The 19,659-nt window shown below is 44.8% G+C and overlaps 1 protein-coding gene across 2 annotated transcripts; it reads right to left on the bottom strand.

Annotated features, from left to right (window-relative positions):
• Positions 1-6,987: 6,987 nt before the first annotated feature.
• Positions 6,988-13,540, bottom strand: cyp19a1a (cytochrome P450, family 19, subfamily A, polypeptide 1a). Of its 2 annotated transcripts, none has more exons than XM_076993692.1 (10): positions 13,405-13,540; positions 11,530-11,920; positions 11,188-11,338; positions 10,812-10,966; positions 10,468-10,644; positions 10,116-10,230; positions 9,443-9,554; positions 8,843-9,005; positions 8,375-8,634; positions 6,988-7,596 (listed from the first exon to the last, which is right to left on the bottom strand). In XM_076993692.1, exons 2-10 carry the CDS (start codon positions 11,759-11,761, stop codon positions 7,351-7,353), a joined length of 1,611 nt encoding a protein of 536 aa, XP_076849807.1. In that variant the 5' UTR covers positions 11,762-11,920; positions 13,405-13,540; the 3' UTR covers positions 6,988-7,350. The 2 variants fall into 2 exon arrangements, with proteins under 2 accessions (XP_076849807.1, XP_076849808.1); XM_076993693.1 differs by having other exon boundaries at positions 8,375-8,616.
• Between the last annotated feature and the right edge of the window lie 6,119 nt (positions 13,541-19,659).

Here is a 19,659-nt window from a genome sequence, read left to right as displayed (position 1 = left end):
AGAAATTGGATTTGTGATTAAAAACTACCGTGCTGGCAAGTAAAGCCTCTTTAATGTAAAACGCTGGTGGACCCAAGAAGCGCTTTATGGTGAACGGGGAGTGTTAATTGCTGAGATACACGGAGTTTTGCATCGTTGAGTGACTTTAGTAATTACTAGCCAACTATACTAGCGCTAGCCAACTATGCTAAGCTAACTATATAATTTCAATGGGATTTTCGTGATGTCGGCGCTAAAATGTGTCAGCATAACCTCCTAAAATTATTTATGACCTGTCTAACTAAGACAAGGCTAAGAGTGGCATCTGTAGAGGCTGGAAGTGTGTATTTGTATGTTTTATTAGAGATTTTTAGGCCTGTGTAACCACAAGCTAGCCTGTGTGTGCCCGCTAGAAGTTTGCACCATACATTCGCGCGCAGAATTGTAACCCTTTGTTTGCCAACCGTTACATTTATTTTAATTTTTGCTGTAAAGTAATTTAAATATGTTCAGTTAATTGTTAAAGGAAGTCAAGATGTTGTGAATATGTGAAGTTAAGTGTGAATTGTAATGTTTAGAGCTGATGTGTGTTCATATAAGGCTAAACTGTGATATTGACGGAGTTATATGACCTATTATAGGTCAGGTTTTTTTTGCTAGAGTTCAGATTAGACCCCTTTTTTTCGTTTGATGGCGAGCCTCCCTGGATTTCGACCCTGGAAGCAGTCTGCAAGTACTGTGGATAACTGTGATTAGTGAAAGTGAAACTATTCGTTTGCTGTTGCTGAACTTTCATTCATCTTCAGAGCGGTAGGAGAAACACGTACCATTCCACAGACTGGATATTCCAACTGCCACCTGTGAAACAAATTACATTAATTACACCTACACACACAGATCACAAGGGAAATTATATTGTATAACTATTTGAAACATATATAGATATTTTATTGCTGATTGTAATTGACACCAACTAGTGATATATATAATTATTATATATATATATATATATATATATATATATATATATATATATAATCTACCTAGAGGTATTATTCATATTGGATGTTATGATTGTTTTGTTTATTTTTTTATTTTAACACTAGAAGCGCCGCGCCTCATTTACATACTTATACCTAGAAGCGCGGAGGGCCGGTCATCTGACCGATTTCACCACCTCCTACTAGCGCCGTGTTGTTTTCACCTACTTAAAGCGCGCCTCGGGCGGTCAAAAGACCGCTGAGTCTTTACACAGGGGAGCTGGTACTGACACATAATTAACGCTAGATGGCGTTTTGCACAAAAGGAAGAATGAGCCGCCCAAACAAAATATTCGTAATGGTGACATTTGCACGTAACGCATGGGTTAAAGCAAGAAATTTTCATTTGACTGAAAATTTTTCTTGGCAAAAGACAATGCCAGCAATTACTGAAAATGTGGTGTAGCCTCTTTTGTCTAATTCTACACAATAAACACATTTATAAAGTATATTTATCTAAACAGCCTGTGTAATGAGAGAAGAGAGAATCTATGAAGCGACAAAATGCAACACCTGAGCTATAAATGTACAGAAATGTTTTTATAATGGAGTTATCTGGGGGTCCTCTTCCAGAACATTGTTTAAAGATCAAGTCAAATTTAGTGAATCCTGGTGAGTTTTAAAATGGTATGAAGCTCTCTTGTTTTTATCAGATTCACTATCGCAAAAACATAAGCAGTAAGATTACCTGGTTTATCTTACAAAAAAATGTAATGTCCAAAAATGGCAAATTAAATCGCACCACTGGATGGAGCTTTTAAATACAAACAGAACAACACCATCCATGTTAAACTGGCTTAGAAATAAAAAAGTTGACATTTCAAATGGAAGAAATGTGCCTTTTTTCTTCGACTATTAAAGCTAAACGAAGAAAAGTCTGTGATCGGTGGAGAGATTCTTCAGTATAAATAACCATAACTTCTATATTTCACTACAAATTCAAATAAAATTTGAAATGTAGTCACTTTATAGTATGGACATGACAGTATAATATTCAAAATGAATGAACAAATGAATATTTAATGATTAATCTTTAAATTAATTAATAAATAAGTCAGGTAATCATTATGGTGAAATAAAAAAAAACTACATTTCTATTAATATTCTGAGAAAACGCTGTAACCTAAAGATTCTGTTAACACAATTAAGACACAATATGATAAAAACAGGCGTGTAGGCATGATTAATTCATTATTTATTTATTTATTACTGTTATTAAAATTATCTGATACAAGACAACTCAAAGAAATTATGTCAATAAAGTTTAAAAGTATTGCAACTATTATGATTATAGTTAGTTTAAATATATAAAATATTTTATAAATATTTCGTGTTGGTTTATTAGGACATAAATTATGTGATTTTGTATTACGCCTTACGGTCTGACCACCTGTACCAGCTCAAAAAAAAACACTCTTATATTTCTGATAAAAATTTAACTTTATCAGAATAAGGATAAAATACTGAATTTATCTTACATCTACCTCTGAAGCTCTTCGGATGTCTGAAATACAGGCGGTCCCCGGGTTATTACGACGTCGTGCGTCGTACACGGAACTTGGTGTTTGGTGTGCGCGGCGGAAGAATACACAGTTATGCGGCTCGTGACCGAGCAGGACGGCGTCAGGATAGGATAACTGCGTGCAGTACGTTATTCGCGTACAGTATGTACCTTTGGTCCGACAAAGCCTGGTTAAAGCAAACACCCACACTACGCAAAGTAAAGCCTGTATACTTGACGAGTCGCCCTCGCGCCGAAAATGGCGTAATCGCGGTGGCTCCACCCGTGCGCGAGAGCCTCACGCGCTGGCGATTCGCGAGGTCGTGCACCCCTCGAATTTTGTAACTTCACTTCGCCCGCGCCGCGCTTCAGCGCAATGAACTAAGTCATGTTTGCAGGGTTCATACACCTTTACAAGGTGGAATTAAAACACTTGTACGTCACTTTCAAGGTCCATTTCAATATTTCCCAGCACGTTAAACTTAATAAAGTTAAATATTTATACATATACTCGAAACGATTCGAAATAATTCGCGTTTTATTCACATTATTTAGGGGTTGTTTATTTTCAAAACGCCCGATCTTAACGTCTTCTCTCATGTTTCGTCCTGGAATTACAAGAGGCTCGTATTTGTTAACGTAATACAAGAGAATTGTTCAGTCAGATAGCTATTTGTTGTGAAACGAAGTAGATACAATTTCAAGCATGTTCATTTAGCCTAAATTCCAGCACTTTTTTTCCTGAAACACAAAGCAACATTAAAATTGGTAAGGTGAATGTTCCCTCCCCAGTTTTTGAGGGCTGTTTCTTTATACTACCACATATCGTTTCGGACAACACTGCAAAGAATGTGACGCGCCAAGTAGCCTCCGCCGTTTGCTCAGGTGTGCGTAGTCGCGCGCTACGGTCACTCGCGAAAGTATAATCACCCAGGCAGGAGGTAGGTAACTTTTCTACGTAATGTCCGAAAATCAGAAGGCGGGAAGTCAATCAAATGACACCGCCGTCATCCATCCAGCGCTGACGATCCAGTGAGAGGATCATATTTCGGACACAAAACAGATAGCACGCCTGTGTGGTTTATTATGATTTGACGGATTTTTTCCCCAAAAAATTCAAATGACGGAAATCCGTCGTAGTGACGGAGAACTTTAACCCATGACGTAACGTCAATATGTTAACAAATTAATGTGACTAAACCTTTTAGAATCAGTGCCTTGTGACCTTGTTCTCAGTAGCTTTCCCATTGTCAGTTTTGTTTAGTTTCATATTGCATTTCCTGGTTTGTGCGAAAACGTAAATGCAAAATATAGTTTCAGTTTTGTTTCTTGGTTAGTGTAATAGTTTGCTTGGTTAGTGTAATAGTTTGCTTATTTGTCTGTGTGTTATTCTGTTGGCATATATGTCACTATATTATCATGTACGTTCGCCACACCACTAACCCACTGGCCCGCACCCCCACTGTGAAGCGTTCACGTCTTTTGTCTTGCTAATGAAACAGACTGCGCTGCAGCCTTCCACCCCCACATCCACAAAAAGCTTGTTCGATACTCAGAGTAGCAAAGTGAAGCCCGTAGACCGAGCTAAAGCAAGTTTGTTTGTATACTCAATGTTACGCCATTTCAAGTTTTAATGTCTAAAAGTTGTGTATGTTAGTGAATTGTAGGCTATGGTGAACATAACAAATCTACAAATAAATGTCTATAATGTTTTGTGTTAGACAAAGAACAAAAAGCATAAATAGGCAAAATAATTACAAAAATATCATTATAAAAGGTAGGCTATGTACCTTTGCGTAACAAAACGCAAAATTATTAAAATGATACGGATGGCTTCACGAATATAGTTGCCTCTGTCCTCTCTAATGTTCACTTTTTTATCTCGCCGTATTGTGTTGCCGTTTCAAATGAGGTGTTTGATCGGTGAATAGCCGATGTGTGATCCCACGTCCTAACGACCATGTTATCACCGAGCGTTATCACCATTCGGTGATTTACATGTAGCGTATATTGCATAAGTTTCGTTCCCCACCTCAAATTAAGTTCCATTTATGTAGTGAATTGTGAACTTGAGAATAAACCTCCGCCACTGTGGTTAATGTTCATGCACTGTTTGAACAATATTTATTAATTACAGCCAGGTTTTGGAGGTTGTAGAACAGCTACAGGCCAACAACGGGTGCATCCCGTCTCTCTTTAGCATATATTGCATAAGTTTCGTTCCCCACCTCAAATTAAGTTCCATTTATGTAGTGAATTGTGAACTTGAGAATAAACCTCCACCGCTGTGGTTAATGTTCATGCACTGTTTGAACAATATTTATTAATTACAGCCAGGTTTTGGAGGTTGTAGAACACAGCTACAGGCCAACAACGGGTGCATCCCGTCTCTCTTTAGCGTATATTGCATAAGTTTCGTTCCCCACCTCAAATTAAGTTCCATTTATGTAGTGAATTGTGAACTTGAGAATAAACCTCCACCGCTGTGGTTAATGTTCATGCACTGTTTGAACAATATTTATTAATTACAGCCAGGTTTTGGAGGTTGTAGAACACAGCTACAGGCCAACAACGGGTGCATCCCGTCTCTCTTTAGCGTATATTGCATAAGTTTCGTTCACCACCTCAAATTAAGTTCCCTTTGTTTTGATTTGTGTGTCAGCTTCACACAACTCAACATTCAAAACACAGCTTAGGTGCAGTCTTTGCACATTTGCCACAGACCAGTCGCTTACATGTCTGGCAGATGTCATACGTTTTGTTCCCTGAACATCTGCCGACTTGGCATTGTTTTCTTTTTGAGGGCGGGCAAGGAGCTTCAGGTAAAATTCGCTTTTGTGCCACTGCCATAGCCGCTTTCGCCATTTTCTGCTGTGCACACAGCTCCTTTACCAACTCGAGAATAAACCTTCGTCTGCTCAGGTTAACATTCATGCACTGTTTGAACAATATATGTGCATTTATTGCAGCCAGGTCTAGGAGGTTGTAGAAAACCGCGACAGGCCAACGACGGGTGCCTCCCTTCACCGAATGCAGTCGTGCCATTTGATCCATAACATCAACGCCACATTTAGTCGTGTTGTAATATGAAACAGTTTCAGGCAGTTTCTTTGCGCCATTATCAATTGAAACTGTCTGATGCATTGAGCTCAGGATGCATACATTTTTTTTAGGTTTTGCCTGGTAAACCGGTCTTCTGATTGGCCCACAGTATTCCCATTATATTTTTACTAATTAACCTCAAACACTTTCCTTTGGTATTCAGCACTGGTATTTAAATATTGGAAACTAGTTAACTTATTGCAACTTTCTAGTCAGTCCGTTACACCTAGGTCATTACATGCAAAAGTGCTGAACATGTCATAATCTCTCAGGGATCATTTTACATTTCTTTTTTTTTTTTTGTTACATTTTGGTAATTTATCCTAGCTTGATTAAATTGTTTGCAGGTGAATCTTGGCATTGAGTTACAGTCAGAAAGGGAATTGTGAAGGTTTAGATCATCCAGTGGTCTCAACCATAGGTCAGACATGCATCTCTTGAACCTTTACTGTAATTGGCAAACATTTATAGATGCTAAACACTGCAGTATCACAAACTCATAATGGAAAGACAAGGCCGTGAACAGCCAAGAAGAGGGGTAAGACTGTGTGGTGTAAGGCTGAGGTGACAAAACAGAGGAAGAGGTATCAGGGCAACAATTGTTCAATTTCTTGCTATCAGTTTCCCAAAGTCATGTTATACAGACATTTGTAACTTTGTGTTCTGTGTAAGTTTGTATTTTGTGTGTAACATGTTTCATTTGATATACTACAGAATGTGCAGCATTCTTAAAATCAAAAGCTTAACTAGTTTCCATCAGAATATACTTACAGTGTGCACCCTTGGTCCTTATGTATGAAAGCTCTGAGACTTTTTTCTTTCATGTTTTCCATGAAAATACATTATATTAAAAGTCTTTGAGAGAGACAACAGATGTTTAGTTTTGGTCCAGTTCTTCTGAAACGTCACAGTGTTCATGGTGGTTAACCCTAGTTCCTACTGTTATAGTCATAAAACGCCCACAGCCCCAGCAGGGACAGGAGGCTTTCTGTTTATGTAACACAACTAATAGTGACACAAATGGAAATGAGGTTTGCGACCAGCCATGTTCGTCCCACATGTGTATTCAGGACCAGAAACACTGGGGTTTCACCAGGAAGCCAGAAGTCCTCCGAGATTAGCAAAACATGTCTTGATCATTACTTGATCATTTGCATCAGAAGAAGTGGATGTTCCAGAGGAATTAATTATTGTGTGCAACAAGTCTGTTTAGTATGTCCTAATTCCCAGATTCTCAGCAGTTGTGTTTCCTCAGTTGGCCAATGGTGCCCCCTGCTGATTAAAACATCACAAGCACCAAAATATACCTATATCAAAGTGATTTGTTTTAATATAAAAATGCTTATAGTGTTCATTTAAAACATAGTTAAACCCCCAAACATTTCATAATAATTTACCTTTATTTTACAACACTTTTCATAGCAACAATTTTAAATGAACTGCTCTCATGAGACGAAGGTGCATGGGTTACAATGTAAAACACTGAGTGAGCACCATGTGCAGGTGGAGCATGCACAGGTGGAGTATTTGCAGATGGACATGCACAGGTGGATTATGCGCAGGTGGATGGCAACCTTGAGGGCAACAGGTAAACCAAGCAGCAAGCATGTCTGCGCTGCAGTTAGAGATGGAGGCTAGTCAAGGGCAGCTGGTGGTGCTGCTATAGGATGAGCCAGGGCTGGGTTAAGACATATGGGTGGTGGTGCTTCAGGGAGAGATGGGGGTGAGTCAGGAGCAGCAGGTGGTGGAGGTGCGGGGCACAAACTGGACGGTGAGCATGCTCTTGTCCTCCACAGGCTGCTGTGAAAGGTTGTTGGTTTGCGGGACACTCTCTAGTGTGCAGTCCCATCCAGGACACACAGAGTAGCGGGACAGCAATGTCACCAGAACAGCTTTCATCATCACCATGGCAATGTGCTTCCCCACACAGGAACGAGGGCCCGATCCAAATGGCTGGAAGAATCGGTTTGGGACCTGGAGGAGAGAGAGAGAGGTATAAAGGGATGAGAAAGATATTATTTTGTTTCTGCTTTCTCTCAACCAGATCCTTATTTTTTTGACAATTTTGAATATTTTTGTCAGAGACATTATAAAACATTCAGTAAACATGCAGGAGATAACACCAACCAATGCCGATAAACATATAACAGCAACCAAAACCAATAAAGGGATAACACCAAACAACACCAGTAAGGAAATAACACCAACCAACACCAATAAAGAGATGACACCAACCAACACCAATAAGGAGATAACACCAACCAACACTAATAAAGAGATAGATAGCAGCAACCAAAACCAATAAAGGGATAACACCAAACAACACCAATAAATAGATAACACCAACCAACACCAATAAGGAGGTAATCCCAGTGAATAAAAATAAAGAGATAACACTGGTGAAGTATCCTCACATCAGAAATCATGGTCCAGGCAAAGCCATATAACCCCTACTACTGATTCCCCCATTCACAATCCATAGCACTTAGCAACATTTACAAATGGAGCCTTTGTTTAGCTCACTGTATGGTGAAAAAATTTATTTAAAAATACTCAGAAATAGTCAAATTAAATGTTAAATATAAAAATTTTAAATTGAAATATGCTGTTTTACAACAGACATTGTCACAAAGTAGCTTTACATATTCTGTATCCTTAGCAAGCTTTACATCCCTGTATAATACTTAATTACAGTATGTATGGGATCTGTTGTACGATAGTATGTAAGAGAAGGAGCTGTTTAGCTACTAACCGCTTTTTCAAAGTTGCTCAGGCTGAACTGGTCAGGCTTGCTGTAGAACTCTGACCTGTGCATGCGGCCCACATTCAGAATGATGTTTGTGCCCCGGGACACCTGGTAGCCCTCAATGATGTCATCAGCGAGTGCCCGGCGCATGGTGAAGTCCACGACTGGATGGTAGCGCAGCGACTCATTAATGAAGCGCTCAAGGACACGTAGCTGGGGCAGATGAGAATGCTGCAGTCTGCCATCACCTAGGAGAGGAGCACAACCTAGCAGGAGGAGACGCGGCTCACGGTCTTTAATGATATTCAGAGTCGTGTCAGTTTGTAATGAGAGTGAGTTATGACTGCCTTACAGGAAAGCCACTGGATAGATTTGGTTATGTGTGGGGGTAAGATGTTGTTTGGAATTGTGTATGCATATCTGATTGTGGGTGGTTGGTGTGTGTGTGTGTGTGTGTGCTTACAGAAGCCTCACCTAAAACTGACTGGATCTCATGCAGGATTCTCAGCTCAACGGCAGGGTTCTGTTTCAGTAATAAAAGCATGAAGAACACACTGATGGAGAGTGTGTCTGGAGCAGCAATCACCATCTCCAACACACATTGTCTCACGTTGTCGGCTGTCAGTTCACCATGGCTCTACACACACACACACACGCACATACATGCACATTCAGTCACATACAGAAAAGGAACAACCTTTCACTGTGGTTCAAATAACTCTACTTTGCAGCTAAGTAGAGATTTGTAAACATTTTTTGTTTTCATGCACATGTCTGTGCAAGCGTGTGTGTTTGAGCATGTCTGTGCAGACATCTGCAGGAGAGTTATCTGTGTGCATGTGTGCAGACATCTGCAGGAGAGAATTACCTGTGTGCATGTGTGTGTGCAGACATGCAGGAGAAAGTTACCTGTGTGCATTTGTGTTTATGTGTTTCTGCAGGAGGGAGTTACTTGTATGCACGTGTGTGCAGACATGCAGAAGAGTTATGTGTGTGTGTGTGTGTGTGTGTGTGTGTGTGTGTGTGTGTGTGTGTGTGTGTGTGTGTGCGCGTGCTTGTACAGGAGAGAGTTACCTGTGCGAATAAGAGTTCTGCAGTGAAGTTCAGGTCACCAAGTTTCTCAGCCTGCAGCAGCTGAGTTCGTTTCTGTTCTATCAGATCTTCAATGGCATCTTGCAGTTCCTGACTGTGCACACACATACACACACCAGACAACATTAGAGATGCAACAAGCAATTCAGTTATCAGATGATATTTTTTCTTGTTATTGGTTAAAGCACAAATGTGGTATGTGTTTACTTCACATTAAACTTACTAAATCACACTCCACAGGCTACAGTTGCCCAACTACCAGACTACCCAAATTCAAAGGAGAAATATTAACTGAATTGTTCAAATACTCCCTGATCCACCCAAAACCTCTCAAAAGAAACAATGAAAAGATCAGGATTAAGCCATTTATCCTACACCTACACAACTATGCAACTACATGTCATATGGGAATGCGGCAGAAGCAGTTAGTGTGGTCACATCTCACTCACACCAGCCAGCAACTGAGAGCTAGGATTCAACTGAGAGCTAGGAGCTAGCATTTGCTATAAGATGCACAGAAACAACTGGCTTTCTGCACCAATATACTTGATGCAGAACACAGATTACAGATTACACAAAGCCATATACACACACACATACACACACACACACACACTTCTATTGTATGAGTGCATGTGAAGTCACCATCACTTACGCTGCACTTTTGTGCTTATCGTGCAGCCACTTCAATCTGAAGTAAATGTCTGGTTTGATTAATACTGTCTGCCAGGTGTCGAAATATTTATGAATTTTAGATAACAGACTCTGTTCTGTAACATAAAAAAGCAAAGTATTAAGTTTATAATAAAGTACATATTCATTTATTAATATATAATTACAATAAAACATTTAATACATTGTTTTTTTGTGGATGACACTACAGTATGAAGGTCTCATCTTACACATGAGAAACAAAACCAGTAACACTGATTTACATGTATACCTAGAAAATTTTGAACAGATGTATTAGTGGTATGACATGGAAGTGTTTGACAGGTGCTGCTGACCATTGAGAGGCACATCAAGGAACAGCCGGTTGGAGATGTCCACCACAATGCAGCGCAGGAGGTTCATAATGTCCACCTGTCCCCGAGTGGTTATCAGGTGAGACAGGTCATCCAGGTGCAGGTTTGTGGAAGAAGTGCAAATCTCCAGTGTCTTTTGCAGCCCTGGACCTGTAAGAGCTGACACACACACACACACACACACACACACACACATCAAAGGTCACAAAGACCAAAATAATACTAACACTCACAGCAGAATAACACACTGAAATAAGTCACATATTTAAGAGGATACAGATTTGGCATAGAGGATATTATTAGACTGAAACTAGTGGGTTGATTACCTTTGGCAAAGAAAGTGCGGACCTTCTTCCAGAGGACAACATTGGAGTTGAAGATGATTCCCTGCTCATGCATGCCCAGGCACTGAAGTCCCTGCCTGCTGCCGAATCGGGACGTATAGTTGCCGTGCTTCAGGACGTGGTGAACTGCAGAGGGCCTACGAGACATTTACCATCTAAAACACTGATGCAGGATGCTCTTACAGCTGTGCTCACATGGTACTGTCACATTGTCACACTGCACTGCTATATCCAGCTTCCAGGTACCAGTCAAGGAAGGGCTCATTGACCTCTGAACTTGAAGGTTTTTTGTTCCTTCAAACAAAACACTAATCTGGTCAGTGGTACTATAACTGAATATCAGGTGTCTGCCTCATACCTGCTCAGGATGAGAGTCTCCTCTCCGTCGATCCAGACACGCACAATGTCCCCATATTTCTGGTTGTAGTAGTTGCTGGCTGTGCCTATCCCAGTCCAGATAAATCGACAGTATGAGAGCAAAGGTCCCACTCCCAGCCAAAAGGAAGGCCCTATGAAATGCAATAACTTATAATATAGTGGATATAGCAGGAATGCCCAATCCTGAGCTTCAGTCCCACATAGTTGAAACACTATAAACCTGAAAGAAGATAGCTCTTCATTAACAGTGTTGGAGATATTTGCTATATTGATTTCAAAATAACGATGTTAAGAAAATCTGCTGTGAATCAGTTTTACTGACCTGGAACAGAACATTTTTTCTCTGACCGATTCCAGATGGCGAGCAGCAGGCAGAGGAAAAGCAGTAGTGTGGCGGTTGCCCCTCTCGCGTTCTCATGCAGCACATCTGTGCCGTTACGCGCCTCATGGTGTAACAGCCCCATTGTTGTCTCGCTGAGCCGCATTGGTTTCACCGTACACTCACAACTTGGAAAAAGATTGCCTGCCATAGGAGCTGTCAGTTGTTCACGCATCTGCCACGCTAAGTGATCCTGCAGTGTGCTTTTATACTCGTGTGAAGAAGTTTACTTAGGTCATGGTAAGTCCAACGTCAAAACAAATGTGAAGAGTTTCAAACAAATCCTGAGTAACCTTGTGTCTTGAGTCGATGCCAATTTGCTCTGTCCTTGGGGCTAAAAGCAGACAGAGAGAACCAGCACATTGCTGTGGAATCTTTCCAAAACACAACAGCTTCAGAACACAAGTGTTTTCTCTTACAACGTAAAACAACTGTGAAAATCTCACTTTATTGTATTTGAGAGCTAATGTTAGGCAGAAGTTTAAACAAAGCAATTTTGTGCATTAAAAGAAGTATATTGTCCGTAGGAGGGAATAGCGTTAAGTTATAAAACTCCTCAAGGCACGTGGAGGGCCACACCTGGTAGTCTGCAGTGAGAAATTCCTATATGCCTGAGATTGATGCTTTTTGAGTGTAAACCTTTTTGATGAAAATCATAAAAAAGGGTCTTCTAGAACTAGTGAATGTACATTTATTTTAGATCAAAACATGCAAGTGCTAAAGACTTTAATCACATTTTATGCATAAAATAAATAAATGCATATCTTTCTTTAATTTTAAATTATATATAGCATAAAATGTTATGGTTATGAAGGCCTTAATGAGGGTTTTGAAGGCCTTTATGAGGAGTTTTCATCATCACCAGGCCCTTTGTGTTCCCTCATCAGAATGAGGCACTTTGTGAATTCACAGAACGCCCACATATTTCAGGAAAGTATTCAGAGGAATCAAACAGACATCTTTGTGCATGTTTTGGGGCAGTCGCTCAAACACAAGGGGTGGATTCTTCATGACCGGCAGGACACAGTCTGTGGGGGTCTGTGTTTGGTGTGTGCACATGCAGTCTCTCCGTTCTTCTCACTCCCACTCCTATCAGCAGTGGCTTAATGGCTTAAACATTTTCATCATATTCAGTAAATATATGCAAATATGGCCTGTAAACCCCATCATTTGGTCCAGTATGTATAGTGCTTACATGTTTCTCTTGTGGTCTTATTTTTACCAGAAATTGGGACAGCTTCTGAACTGCTTAACAGAAGTATTTGATGAAAATGCTTTATGATGCTGTGCCAGTGTGACTAATCATGGCTGTAATTAATAATTAATACTGGACTCCTTGTCTTTACTGCATCTTATGTCGTTTGATAGTCCTTCAAAACCATGGGCTTTATGGCTTACTGGAGAAAGGGAACATGGAAATTGAAATGCTGTGTTTTTTGTTTGTTTTTGTCATGCTAAAATTCAGTATCTGTAAATGCATTCAGAGGTAGATCAAATCCTCATCTACTGCCAGTTATTAACCACTGTGTGAAAAAGTTATCATTATTTATCATTACTCAGTAGTTCAAAAGCAAACCGTGTCATGCAGTGCCTGTGATAAAACAGGATAGATGCAACGTTCTACAAAATAGAATAACTATCACTGAATACGTCACTGCTCCTGTGTTCTTTGTTCTTATCCAGTGCTATCTTGTTCAACTTTACAACAGGCCACAGCCCTTTCTACTACTGCCTCCACTTCGCCACGCACCCTCATGCGCTCAAGTTCCCTCATATTGTCACACACCCTCACACTCTCAGCTGCCCCCACACACTCACCTGCCTCCACATTCTCACCGACAACCTCTGTCTACTTCAGATTTCCACTCTCTTCTGCTGAAGAGCCTTGCTGCATAGGATGTATGGATCTCTGCGACTAAGCGCATGAGAGGACCACCCCTCTGCTCCACTGCAGATAAACCACAGAGGAAGAGTGAAATACACAACTTCCTCAAACACAACGATCGCACTGCGCGCGTGACAGAGCCCGACGTGGCATGCCATGGCAGCAACTCAATGCATTTAATGCATGTGATTTTCATGCACAATCATCTCTAGGGTTTACAGAGAAAGGTCCAAAAAAGAGAAAATTTCCAGTGTGCGGTAGTTCTGTGGGTGCAAATGCCTTGTTCATGCCAGAGATCAGAGGAGAATAGCCAGATTTGTTTGAGCTGATAGAACGGCAACAGTAACTCAAATAACTATTCGTTATAGCCGAGGCATGCAGAAGAGCATCTCTGAAGGCACAACAAGTCAAACTTTGAAGCGGATGGGCTACAGCAGCAGAAGACCACACTGGGTGCCACTCCTGTCATGCCTCTGTGAATTGTAGCTTCAGTTTCCTGTTCTTAGCTGACAGGAGCGGCACCCAGTGCGGTCTTCTGCTGTTGTAGCCCATCTGCCTTAAGGCTGAAATGAATTTTGGTTTCCAACCCTAATGAAACACTTGATAAGACACTTTATATTTCAGTAGAGCTAGATGAAAGAGGTTGACGGATGAAGAATATCTTCATATCTTCATCTAATCATCTAATCTTAAATGCTTAACAGTTCATTTCAAAATGTTTATATTACTAAAGGTGCCACAATCCTTTTTAAAAATCTGCTAATGTGACGCCGGAGGCGTCGTAACAGAGGCAGCCGGAGACGCAGGTGGAATGAACGGGGGTTTATTCTCCATAATAGAATATCAACAGAAAGCAAGGCAAACGCAGAGACTCTGAATGAGTAAACAGGTAGGAGGACTCTTAGACAGCGCTTGACGGTCCAGTAAGGCTCGTAGCGTGAATGTGCAGCACTGGACCGGACGACCTGCGGGCTTAAAAAGAGCAACGTAACAAGAAACAGGTGCATCAGTATTCTGGTGATTGTGATGGTAGGAGTGGCTGCGTGCTCGGGGGTGTGTGCTGGGATCGGCTGCTGACCGGGATGCGCGCCCTCTGGTGGCGACCCGGCCCCCTCACCGTGACAGAGCCCTCCCCCAAGGACCCCTCCCGTCGACTCCCACGCGGTCTTCCCCGTCGCCGCGGAGCTGGCCGGTCTGGATGTGCCCTGTGGAAGTCGGCGATAAGGGAGGGGCCTACCACTTGAGAGGCCGGTATCCAGGAGCGCTCCTCCGGTCCGTATCCGACCCAGTCCACCAGGTACTGTAAGCCACCTCTTCTGCGCCTCGAGTCCAGTAACCTCTCCACGAGGTACGCGGGTCCATCCGATAACTGCAGCGGCGAGGGCGGCCGTGACGTAGAGGCCTCCTCCAATGCACCTGCTATGTATGGCTTGAGAGCGGACACATGAAACGCATGCGACACACGTCTGTCTTCGGGCAGACTGATGCGGTATGTAACTGGGTTAAGCCGCCTCAAAATGACGTACGGGCCGGCATATCTCTCCCGCAGTTTACCTCTCCTGCCCAGGCGTCCATCTTCGGTGGAGACCCACACCTTATCCCCTACCTGATAAGATGGGGCCTCTCCCCTCCAACGGTCGGCTTTCTTCTTGAAACGCCGGATCGCCTCCTTCAGCCGCTGATGGGTGCCCTCCCACACCAGCTCGCTCCTCTTACACCACTCCTCGACGATGGGTTGGTCTGAGGAAGCGGCGTTCCAAGGATAGAGCGGCGGCTGGCGACCGAGCACGCACTCGAACGGCGTCATCCCCGTGCTGGAATGTGTGAGGGAGTTCTGTGCGTACTCGGCCCAGGGCAGAAGGGCACACCATGTGTCCACGTGCTCGCTGCTGTAAGCGCGCAGGAACTCTCCCACCTCCTGGTTCGCGCGTTCCACCTGTCCGTTAGCCTGCGGATGGTAACCAGAGGTTAGGCTCACCTTGATGTTCAGCTTGGACAGGAATTCCCACCACAAATGCGAGGTGAACTGCGGTCCCCTGTCCAACACGATATCCTCAGGCAGACCGAACTGCCGGAATACGTGTCGAAACAGAAGATCCACAGTCTCCCACGCGGTGGGCAGGCCCCGCAAGGGGAGGAAGCGAACCATCTTCGAGAACCGGTCTATCACCACCATGATGACCGTGTTCTCCTTGGACGGGGGGAGGTCCGTGACGAAGTCCAGAGCGATGTGCGTCCATGGCTGCTTGGGTGCAGGGAGAGGGAGGAGCTTACCCGCAGGAGTGTGTGGCACCTTGCACCGCGCACACACCGCGCAGGACGCCACCTGCTGCAGTACGTCCCGGTGCAGCCCTGGCCACCAGTAGCGGGCCCCCAACAACTGAGCCGTCTTAGACACCCCTGGATGCCCCGTCCCCACTGACGTATGAGCCCAGCTGATGAGGGCACTACGGTGCGCGGGGGAATGTACTTACGGTGCGGCGGGCAACCTGGATGCGGGTTCGCTGCCTCGATCTCCCGATCGATCTGCCACTCCAAAGCTCCCACGACGCACTCAGGCGTAAGCACCGGCTCCTCGCTCGTAGACTCCGTACTGCCAGGAAAGGACCTAGACAGCGCATCCGCACGCTGGTTCTTCTCTCCTGGCCGGTATGTCACCTGGAACTTGAAACGAGAGAAATACAGAGACCACCTGACTTGACGGGCATTCATCCGTTTCATGGTCCTGATGTATTCCAGGTTTTTGTGATCAGTAAGCATGGTGAACGGATGCTTAGCTCCCTCTAGCCAATGTCTCCACTCACCGAATGCCTTACGCATAGCCAACAACTCACGGTGAAATGAAATGAGCCGAGCCATATTTTTGTCAATTGTGATTTTTACACCCCAATTGAAATTTGTCCTCCGCTTTTAACCCATCTGTGCAGTCAGAACACACACACACACACACACACACTAGTGATTACTAGGGGGCTGTGGATCACACGTGCCCAGAGTGGTGGGCAGCCCTAGCCCGGCGCCCGGGGAGCAGTTGGGGTTAGGTGCCTTGCTCAAGGGCACCTCAGTCATGGCCTGTCTGGGAATCGAACCCACGACCCTCCGGTCACAAGACCAGTTCCCTAACCGCCAGGCCATGACTGCCCCATGACGGTCACCCACCACGTAGTTGCGCTCAGCGGCGGTGAGCTTCTTAGAGTAGAAGGCTATGGGATGGAGGGAGCTATGCTTTTTCGGCCGCTGTGACAGCACCGCGCCTACTCCCACGTTCGGCGCGTCTACCTCCACTATAAAGGGACGGTTAGGATCCGGTTGGTGCAGAACCAGCGCGTCGACAAACGCTTGCTTCAGCTGGTTGAACGCTCTCGTAGATCTCTCTGTCCAGCGAAGCTTAACTCCTCCCCCTCTCAGCATGTCAGTAAGGGGCTCTGCGATCTGGATATATGCGTGAATGAACCACCTATAGAAATTCGCGAAGCCCAGAAACCTCTGTAGCTCGCGCCGTGTGTGAGGCTGCATCCATTTCACGACCGCCTCCACCTTCCTGTGCTACATGTGCACGGAGCCTGGCCTAATGGTGTAACCTAGGAAGTTCACCTCACTGAGATAGAACTCGCACTTCTCTAGCTTGCAATACAAACGATTGCGCAAGAGCGTGCCCAGAACTGCCCGTACATCACGCACATGTTGGTCGTAGGAGGGAGAATAGATCAGAATGTCATCGATGTAAGCGACAACGCATCTATTCAGATACTCCCTTAAGACCTCATTAATGAACGCCTGGAAGAACGTCGGAGCAGACGCCAAGCCATAAGGCAAGACGCGATACTCGTAGTGACCCGTAGCGGTACTAAACGCCATCTTCCATTCATCACCCTCGCGCACGCGAATAAGGTTGTAGGCGCTGCGTAGATCCAGTTTAGTGAAGACTTTAGCCTTCCTTAACTGCTCCAGTGCCGACGGCACTAAAGGCAGTGGGTAGGCAAAGTTCACTAAGAGGGAATTGAGCCCTCGGTAATCTACGCATGGCCTCAGACCGCCGTCTTTCTTCTTTACGAAGAAGACGCTGGCTGAGGCAGGAGAGGTGGAGGGAGTAATATAGCCCTGAGCGAGAGCCTCCTTAACATACTGAGCCATGACCCGCTCCTCTTCCTGAGAAAGTGGATAGACTCGACCGCGCGGTGGCGTAGTACCTGCCTTGAGGGTGATGTGACAGTCCCAGGGTCGGCGGGGTGGCAACTGGGTGGCCTTGGCAGCGCTAAACACCTCCGCTAGATCCTGATATGGAGCGGGAATGACCGGAGTGGTGCTGATGTTAGGGCTCTCTACGCTGGTGGATTGCGCGAACACACGGGAGGGCGACTGAGTGCCTTGGAGAGGCGCTACCCACTTCAGCAGCCTACCCATGGACCAGTCGATAACGGGGTTGTGAAGCTTAAACCAAGGGAGACCTAACGTGAGGGGATAACGTGTGGAAGGGAGGACATAAAAACTAATATGTTCTCTTCTACCCTGAACGGTTAACATGACTGGTGCAGTGCGGTGATAAATAAAACGCCCGCCCACAGGCCACCCGTCCAGTGCTTGCACGCGGCGTGGCTCCTCTAGTCTTCTCAAGGGCACCCCCAGTTCCTCCGTGACGCTCTTCCTCATGAGGTTCCCCGAGGCTCCCGAGTCCACTAGGGCAAAGGTATTAAGAGAGACCACCCCGTAAGAGACCGAAGCATCCCAAGTCAACAAACTTCCCATTACGGACGTACTCACCCTGGGCCGCCCCCTCCTCGGTTCAGCGCTCCTCATGGGTTGGGCGGTAGCACCCATCTCCATGGGTTCTGCTGTGGGAGTCTCCTGGGGTGGTGTGGACACGGAAGCCTGCGGGGTACCGACGAGCGCCACTCTTCTTCTCTCCTGCAACAGCCTATCGTAGGTGATAGCCTGATGCACTACCTGATTAAACCCGAGCTCCTCGGGCTGACAGCTCAACTCCGCTCTCAGGTCAGGCTTCAACCCCGCCAAGAACACGTCGATGAGGGCGGCCTCGTTCCACCCCGTCCTGGCGGCCAGGGTACAGAACTCCAAAGCATGCTCGGCAGCGCTTCGGTTTCCCTGCCGCAACTGCAACAGGCTCTGGCCGCAGGACCTCCCTCGGCGAGGGTGGTTAAAGACCGCCTTTAACTCGCTGACGAAGTCCTCATAATCTGTTTCGATTAGCTTTTAAATTGTAATTTTATTGTTTTATTTTTATTGAGATTTTGTGGCCTTAGTCCTAGCAATTATACTGTTGTTGTTGTTGATGGTGTCTGTTTTATGCTTTTATGTTACTGTGAATACTATTTTAATGTAAAGTGTCTTTGAGGTCTCTAAAAGCGCTATAGAAATAAAATGTATTATTATTATAATTCCGCGAGCAGAGAGCCTCACTCGAGAGCTGCGCCGCTCCCCAGTCCAGAGCCTGGCCCTTCAGGCGGGATACGAGGGTCGCGACTTTCTGAGCGTCCCCGAGAGATGGCAAGCTCGCAAAGTACAGTTTGCACTGCAATAGGAACCCCTTGCATCCCTCGGGGTCTCCCTCGTAGTACTCGGGCTGCGATATCGGGGATCGAGCTGACATGGTCGATGCAGGCACCTGTACGGACAACGTCTGCATGCATGTCGTCAGACCTGTCATCAGCGCGCAGAACTCCTGGAGCTCTTGTTGTTGTTTCCCCAGCAGGAGACCCTGGTGAGCTAGGACCTCCAGTGGAGAAGCCCCCATGTCTCCGGCTGCTTCAGGCTGCACATTCTGTGACGCCGGAGGCGTCGTAACAGAGGCAGCCGGAGACGCAGGTGGAATGAACGGGGGTTTATTCTCCATAATAGAATATCAACAGAAAGCAAGGCAAATGCAGAGACTCTGAACGAGTAAACAGGTAGGAGGACTCTTAGACAGCGCTTGACGGTCCAGTAAGGCTTGTAGCGTGAATGTGCAGCACTAGACCGGACGACCTGCAGGCTTAAAAAGAGCAACGTAACAAGAAACAGGTGCATCAGTATTCTGGTGATTGTGATGGTAGGAGTGGCTGCGTGCTCGGGGGTGTGTGCTGGGATCGGCTGCTGACCGGGATGCGCGCCCTCTGGTGGCGACCCGGCCCCCTCACCGTGACAGCTAAAAGGTATTTCATTTTTTTATGAACTTTTCATGATATTGGAAA

The sequence above is a fragment of the Brachyhypopomus gauderio genome, chromosome 2 (genome assembly GCF_052324685.1).
Source record: "Brachyhypopomus gauderio isolate BG-103 chromosome 2, BGAUD_0.2, whole genome shotgun sequence".
NCBI classification, from domain to species: Eukaryota; Metazoa; Chordata; class Actinopteri; order Gymnotiformes; family Hypopomidae; genus Brachyhypopomus; species Brachyhypopomus gauderio.
Note: the sequence above shows the minus strand (reverse complement) of the source record. Positions and strands in the feature narration are given on the sequence as shown.